This window comes from Arachis ipaensis, chromosome B05, assembly GCF_000816755.2.
Source record: "Arachis ipaensis cultivar K30076 chromosome B05, Araip1.1, whole genome shotgun sequence".
NCBI classification, from domain to species: Eukaryota; Viridiplantae; Streptophyta; class Magnoliopsida; order Fabales; family Fabaceae; genus Arachis; species Arachis ipaensis.
Window position 1 is genome coordinate 17,663,890 of NC_029789.2, and position 8,028 is coordinate 17,671,917.

Consider the following 8,028-nt stretch of genomic DNA (forward strand, 5'->3'; position numbering starts at 1 on the left):
GACTCTTACAAATGTTATTCCTAGTCTTCAAAATTTAACTTAGCTTTGAAGTTTGAACCTCTCTCGCATACATCACAATGGGTGGTCACCCAAGAACATTTCAATTTCATGCATGCTTTGTAGCCATCTTTTTCTTCATCCATCTTCTACATTTCTCAACTGTTGTTAAAGCCAGCAACAATGGCGGATTCAGTGTCAAACTGATTCGAAAAGAGTTGGCTAGAACAACTTCTCCCTACTCTCGGCGCCTCATGGATTCATCAAAAGTAGTACAATCCACATCAAATGCATATCTTGGTCACTATCTCATGGAGCTTTCTATTGGAACTCCACCAAAAACCATATATGGCATTGCTGATACAGGTAGTGATCTTATATGGACCCAATGTGTTCCTTGTCATAACTGCTACAAACAACTCAACCCCATGTTTGATCCTCAACAATCCTCCACTTACACTAACATTTCATGTGAATCAGAAGCATGCCATATACTAGACACAACAACCTTGTGTTCTTCTTCTTCTTTCTCTTCTCATAATGATCAATGCAACTATACATATGCATATGCTAGTGCTTCTATAACACAAGGTGTTCTTGCACATGAGAAATTCACATTCACTTCTACTATGGGCCAACCCATTTCACTTGAAGGTGTTGTATTTGGTTGTGGACATAGCAACAGTGGGGATTTCAATGATCATGAGATGGGTATAATAGGGTTAGGAAAAGGGCCAGCTTCGCTCATTTCTCAAATGGGTTCTTCATTTGGAAGCAAGAGATTCTCACAGTGCTTGGTTCCATTCAACACTGACATTGATGTTTATAGCAAACTAAGTTTTGGTAACGGAAGTGAAGTGTTGGGAGAAGGTGTGGTTTCTACTCCTCTTGTTACAAAAGCTGATGATACCACTCCTTATTTTGTTACATTGCTTGGTATAACTGTGGGGAATACCTATTTGCCATTTAGCAACACTTCTTCAGGAACTGTTGCTAAAGGTAACATGTTCATTGATTCTGGGACACCTCCTACTATTTTGCCACAAGATTTGTATGATAGAGTAGTGGCTCAAATGAGCAACCAAATTGCATTGAGGCCCATTGAGGATGATCATGATTTGGGTTCACAGCTTTGTTATAGAACAGAGACTATTGTTGGGGGTCCTATGATAATAGCACATTTTGAAGGGGCAGATGTGCAATTAACACAAACTCAAATATTTGTTCCACCAAAAGATGGTGTTCAATGCTTGGGATTCACCAATACTAGTAGTGATGGAGGAATATATGGTAATTTTGCACAATCAAATTATTTGATTGGTTTTGATCTAGATAGGCAAATAGTCTCTTTTAAGCCAACAGATTGTACCAAACAATAAATAGTATTTTGCCTAAGATTTTCTGTAACCATGTTATAAAAGCATTATATATTCGAGTGTGAGTAATGATTCAATGATATGGCTTTTGCTTAAAGAGAAAACCTTCAAAAGTTTTGTTTTTCTATAATTTTTTTTTTTACTATACATACTAGACAATTTCACATGTCAAAATATATTAGGATCAATTAGCATTCATTAAAATTATTTAGTATATCTGAATATTTATTATAGAATATTACGTCTTTATTATTACAATCCTCTTAGTACCTATAAATACCATTTTATATTATATCATTCTGAGACAACTTGAATACACTCAATTATACACAAATCCTTTCTCCAGTTTAATCTCTTGTTCTAACATCACATATTACTCGCCCAATGTATTAGTTTAATTTTTTAACTAATTTTTCTTTAAATCTTATCTAAATAGTCTTGGATAAAACTATATAATAGTTAAATATATGGAGAATACATTTTATATCTATATACATGAATTTAAGGATATATCAATATTTTTGTCAACAAATTAAAAGAAAGAAAACTTACCTTTAATACATTTAACTACGTAACTTATAAAAGAAATTTGGAGAGTAATAAGTAATAACATCAATAAATTTGGATCATAGGTAATGTTCTAACTAAAATTATAATTACCATTGGTTATGTTTTGATATTAAATGAAAATATTTGAATATAAAATTTTATAGTGTATAGTTTATACCCAATATATAAGTTTTTTGCTACTAAATCACTCCTGGTGACTACTATAATCTCAGTTTGGTTTTATTATTAGTTGATGCAACTTCTTTGTCAGTCTTGTTATATTTCTGTTTCAAAGAATATTGAGCTTTTATTTGTGTTTTATTTTTATTTTTGGTTAGAACTTTGTCTTCATTCTTCTGGAGACTTATGTAACTCTGGTTCCATTTTTCTTTGACATTTTAGAACCTTTTGTCTTTATACCTCAGGCGAGGCATCACTATTAAGGTTGGAAAAGTTTTATTTATGTCTTATTTATTATGAAATGTCTATAAGTTATTTTCATTTAAATATTTTTATTAAAAAATTATCTCAATAGACTTGTGTATACAACTAGTTAAATACATCGAGAACACATTTACATTTTATATATAAATGCTTTAATTTAAGAATCTTAAAAAAAATTGGTCAACAAATTAAAGAAAGAAAACTTACATTTAACACATTTAGCTATATATCTGTTTTTGGTCTGCATATTCCTTAGTTAAACCTCATGTTTCTATATATACCAATCCAAACTTCTCTAATCTTGACCTTTATTTTAAGTATTATTATTTTGTGTTACTTAGTAGTTAGCAGTCTGTATCACAAAACTTAGTTTATGCAACAATTATTTGGTGTTGGATGATCTCAATGATGTAGCTTCTGCAAGTTATCTTTGGTAGGTATAGGTAGTGTTGATTCTTCGTATTCCTTCGTCAGATATCTTCGAGTCATAAAAATTCTGTTACTATCTCATAAAACATTTTTCTCATAAATTTAAATTGATAAAAAAAATGTAAGTGAATAATTATATTTCTAATAGTTACCAGAAACTCTTGTGCAATTTTTACCCAACATTCTAGCTTCACATGCTACTCATTCAAGTTACAAAAAACACTGTAAAAAAAAAAGAATTTTATGATTAATAGTCATAAAAGAATGTGAAGTTAGAAAACTAGTATGATGTAAAATTGAAGAATGTGATCTTTGTCCAATCCCTTCTCTTGGTTAAATAGAAATACTTAGATTTTTTTCCCTTTAATTGTTGCATGACAAAATTATAAATCAGTTTTCATTTATTGTCCCTTTTAGTGAGATTTGGACAATTTATATCATAATACCTAAAATCTCGATTTAACTCTTAAAATCTTTTGATATTACAATTTTAAATGAATCAATCGATTTTACAAAATTTTACGTACTTAATTTACTTTTTTTTTTTCATGTAATATTTTAATTTTCTCTACCTTGCTCCATATAATCATATATTGCTTTCCTTCTATAACGAAACGGTCAGACTCGTATAATGTTTGATTGTTTCCTTCTGTCATTGGTCTGTTAGATTATCTTATTGGATTCCTTTTGAACTGATTTTCATGCTTTACTCCAATAAATTGTGGGCTTAAGAAAAGGGATATTAATATATTATAGAATGTTGAAATCAGATAACGCAGGGCGGTTACTGATGTAATATTCAATGAATCAATTTTAACACAAGTCAATCACATGCTACTCTTGTTTACGCCTTGTGACTAATTTCTACAGTTATCTTACCTACACCATTCACATGCACAGATCACTATATAAACTAAATAAATTCTTCTATTTTTCAAAAGACTTTGTCCCTTGCTAAAGCTAAACTTCATGGCAAACATTCTCTGCTTCAATTTGTGTTTATTTGCTTTGAATATGCTCTTATATCTAACAACATTTGAAGCTTACAATCCTGGCTTTAGTGTTCAACTAATCCGCAAGAACTCATCTTATTCTCCCTTCTCTATATCAAATCATTTTCATAAACATAAACATAGACATCTGCCATTTTCCCGGGTTCCCAAGAAACCACTTGCCTCAGGTCCCTTCACCAGAGTGATATCCAACAATGGTGACTTCCTCATGAAGCTTTCATTGGGATCACCCCCAGTGGAGATATATGGTTTGATTGACACAGGCAGTGACCTTGTGTGGACACAATGTATACCCTGCAACAACTGTTATAAGCAGAAAAATCCGATGTTCGAGCCGCAACGGTCGGGAACATACAGTTCCATTCCATGTGACTCAGAGGAGTGTAATTTAGTCCCTGGTCAGACATGCTCTCCTCAGAAACTCTGTGGCTATAGCTATGGCTATGCAGATTCTTCAGTGACACAAGGGGTGCTTTCAAGGGAAACAACCACATTTAGTTCCACCAATGGAGATTCCACTGTTGTTGAAGGCATAGTATTTGGATGTGGACATAAGAACACTGGAACTTTCAATGAAAACGACATGGGAATAATTGGACTTGGAGGAGGGCCTCTATCACTTGTGTCACAAGTTGGTGCAAAATATGGGGGAAGAAGGTTCTCTCAGTGCTTGGTTCCTTTTCATACAGATCCTAACTCTTCAGGCACAATCAGTTTTGGTGAAGCCAGTGACGTTTCAGGTGAAGGAGTAGTCACAACTCCTTTGGTCTCTGCAGAAGGTCAAACCCTTTATTTGGTCACACTAAAAGGCATAAGTGTTGGAGACAAATTTGTGCCTTTTGATTGTTCAAATGAGATTTCCAAGGGGAATATAATGATTGACTCAGGCACACCAGCAACATACCTACCACAAGAAGTTTATGACCAATTGTAGAGGAATTGAAGATGCAGATTAACCTGAGACCTGTTCTGGATGATCCAGACTTAGGAACACAACTCTGTTATAAAAGTGAGACAAATCTTGAAGGGCCAATTTTGACTGCTCATTTTGATGGGGCAGATGTGCAATTGATGCCCATACAAACCTTCATTTCACCAAAAGATGGGGTATTTTGCTTTGCAATGGCTGGTGCAAATGATGGAGAATATATATTTGGCAATTTTGCACAAGCAAATATTTTGATTGGATTTGATCTAGACAAAAGGATCGTCTCCTTTAAGCCAGCTGATTGCACCAAACAGTAGACTACTATAATGTAATTTCAAATGTTGATAGTGATACTTATATCTAATAATTTGTATACTCATGTATATGAAGAATTTCACAAAATATGTAATCATCTCAAATCTGCAATATTATATAATAAATGAGCCTGTGCTAATTTTAAAATTAAAAGTTAAAAAGAGAAAGTAGGATTTACCTAGATTGTAGTATCCCCGGTAAATTGTTTCCATTATTTTTAGACCTTTGATTGAGGACAAAATAAGAAGAAACGGGGGAAAATTGGACACTGCAGCATTTGGTGTTAGAAACCTTTTTTTTCTAGCATCTAGGTTCAAATGTCTACTAAGTTTAATAAACCTCAATTCAAGATTAAAAAAGATGCCGCATGGAATTAGCTCTTCACTCGAAATGCAAATCATGTACAAACTCTATATGAGGATAATTTAACATGCCATATGTCCCAAAAACCCACCTAGAAAATCAAGCTCCCTTCCCACACTGCCCAACTGAGATTTGGAGAAGTTCTTTGCTTGATTTGGTTTGCCTGCAACAGAGTCGACGTGGAACCTACGACAGCCAAATGGTGGAGTTTAGGAATGTGCAGAAGGTTGGCAATTGCTAATACCATCATATGTAATGAGTAAGAACTTGAAAACATACCAGATGCCAATTCTTGCTCAAAGGATGCGCCACTACCTGGATCTCTTGCACATTGCGCAAAGGTGGGATGTGAGGAAAGCACAAAATTCTCCTTTTGAAATCGTCTTTATCTCCACTCCGAACATATGAGCCCAAAGTAGCATTACCTTCTTTTCTAGCATCTTTGAGAAAGAAGAGAACTGGTTTTCTACAAATGGATCTGGATGGGTCCCTAGCATCAAAGTCGAATTCATTCCTTTGACTAATGCCATTCCAAGCAGAGTAAGTTCGTTCCGAGCGCTCCAGCTCACGGGGAGATACAATGTTAGGAAGGACTTGAACCCCATAACCGAGTGAAACTGAGAACGTTAGATGCTGAGAATTGTCGTAACATATTGAACGCTGCAAGAAGCTTCTGGGATCTGCTCTCATGGCCTTTGTAAAAAGTTTCAGGCTATCCAAAGAGCTCAAGCCAGGGTAAAAGGGATTAACAGCTTCAACATGATGAATAGACACAAATGGTGCTATCGGGTGAGAGGAGAGCAGACCACGGGCATCACCTCTTATGTCCCACTGAAAGAAGAAAAATCAATCACAGTCAATTACCAATTCTGAGAGTTGAAATGGATTGATGAGAGCCATGTAACAATCTGACCAAGATATTACTCCCTAGACAATGGAAAAAGAAATAAATTATGATGATAATAGATCAAAAGTACCTGGTGAAAACCATGCTCCCATGTCAACGGAATTCCAAGCTCAGTAATGCAGGCATGTAAGCGGTCATCACTACCATAGAGTTTGGGATACCTCTCTATGCATTCATCAAGAATCTCAGAAAGTGCCTTTGCAAGAGGATAACTTACTGCAATTCCGCCACCACCAAAGGCCATTGAGTGACTAAAATATGAATTTGCTGAATGGCTCTCCGAGGGGCTTCCTATATAGATCATTTCAGAGGAATCATACTTGCTGAGAACATCCACAAGGTTATCCACATTGAAGATGGTATCGTCATCACAGAGGACAAACCAGCGCACATTTGAGAGGCCAAGGTCAAAGCTCTCTTTGACAATGCGAGAAATCCGAAGACCAGAAGGATGACCAGTGGGATTAGTGTAGCGAAAGTGTGAGATGTCTTCAGAAATCATGGTTGGGGGCAATAAATCATCTCCATGTTGTTGAAGTACTTGTTCATCTAGCCAAACATGCCCACGCATGTCATTGGGACGCCACCATAGTCTGACATATTCTTTTCGTCGTGTCCAAAGTTGAGAAGATCCTGCTATGCCAAACACAATATGTTTAAGTGACAAGCCTTCCTGGTCATCAGTACTGCTACCATTGTGAAGACCTCCCTTGGTTCCATATTGTAGAGAAGGTGGAGATTTTCCTTTTGAATGGTGATGATGAAAGCAGTTATTCCAAGGGAAATAGCGGGGGCTACTTTCCAATCCCCTTAACCGATCAAAACAACAAGTAGTTGCATCAGAGAAGACAAGGGAAAGCCAAGCAGTGGTAGACATGAGAAGTGCTGCAATTGCAATAACCAAAGTACCAGTGCATCTTTGGCGCCATTGACAGCTTCCAGGTCTAACAGTGGGCAAGGTAGAGAGGTGCAAATTCTTGTCATGGTCATCATAGGATGACATTTTTGTTTTCAAAGTTTGAGTCATCATCACCATCACTCCTATGCGCATGCCTTTCTCCCACCACCAGGGGAGAGAAGGTAAAATATCCAAAGAATGAAACAATATAGAAGAGTTTCAGATGCAAAATTGAACCCCCAAGAAGGCTTTTCACACCCTACAAAATGCAAACATAAAAAGGAAACAGTTACAATTGTACATAGGAAAAACCTGCCAGTAGGGACCAAATTGTAAACTAGGATAAATGAAGATCAAGCACAGATTGTAAAAATTTTAATAGGTGCCAATCTTGGAAAACTCAAACTTAACAAATGGAACTATTTCCATTAGAGTTCATTTTACCCAATTCATAAACAATGTCTGATAAATCTATTAAAACACATTTGGAAGGTCAGAAAGGCATGTCATTCAAACAACTAGAGCACATCACAATCGAGTTCACAAGCGCACACACAGAGACAGAGTTTCACACATCAAGATGAGGGTGTTATGCAATTGGGCATTTCCTCAAACAGATAGTGAACAACAACCAAGCAATATTTAGAAATACAAAGGGATGCATCAAAGAACAGTCAAAACAAGTCCATCATTGAAAGAATTTACCTGAGGAAACAAAGCTGAATTGTGTTTGGGTGTGAGAAGTGAAAGCTGCAGCATCAGATAAGTGGTATTAGCTCAAAAATCAAAGAGATCTGCGGTGTTGGGAG

The 8,028-nt window shown here is 35.7% G+C and overlaps 2 protein-coding genes and 1 pseudogene across 7 annotated transcripts in view; 2 read left to right on the forward strand and 1 right to left on the reverse strand.

Moving 5' to 3' along the window:
- Positions 1 to 1,453, forward strand: LOC107641737 (aspartic proteinase CDR1-like). The gene has a single exon (XM_016345208.2). It carries the CDS (start codon positions 78 to 80, stop codon positions 1,374 to 1,376), a length of 1,299 nt encoding a protein of 432 aa, XP_016200694.1. The 5' UTR covers positions 1 to 77; the 3' UTR covers positions 1,377 to 1,453.
- Positions 3,522 to 5,107, forward strand: LOC107643169 (annotated as a pseudogene).
- LOC107643168 overlaps positions 4,459 to 8,028 on the reverse strand; it is a 4,430-nt gene continuing 860 nt past the window's right edge. For 2 of the 6 annotated variants that reach the window (XM_016346747.2, XM_016346748.2), the window contains exons 2-5: positions 7,925 to 7,969; positions 6,392 to 7,478; positions 5,694 to 6,245; positions 5,118 to 5,600 (exon numbers count right to left, since the gene is read on the reverse strand). In XM_016346747.2, coding sequence (XP_016202233.1) covers positions 5,514 to 5,600; positions 5,694 to 6,245; positions 6,392 to 7,372 — 1,620 coding nt within the window. In that variant the 5' untranslated portion in view covers positions 7,373 to 7,478; positions 7,925 to 7,969 and the 3' untranslated portion in view covers positions 5,118 to 5,513. Of the gene's footprint in view, positions 4,579 to 4,631; positions 4,713 to 4,901; positions 5,034 to 5,117; positions 5,601 to 5,693; positions 6,246 to 6,391; positions 7,479 to 7,924; positions 7,970 to 8,028 lie in introns of those variants that run through there. The other 4 variants (XM_021123238.1, XM_021123237.1, XM_021123236.1 and 1 more) reach the window with 4 other exon arrangements.

Excerpts from the sequence above, each read along its gene's own strand:
- LOC107641737 (XM_016345208.2), top strand. The coding sequence starts at position 78 with ATGGGTGGTCACCCAAGAACATTTCAATTTCATGCATGCTTTGTAGCC.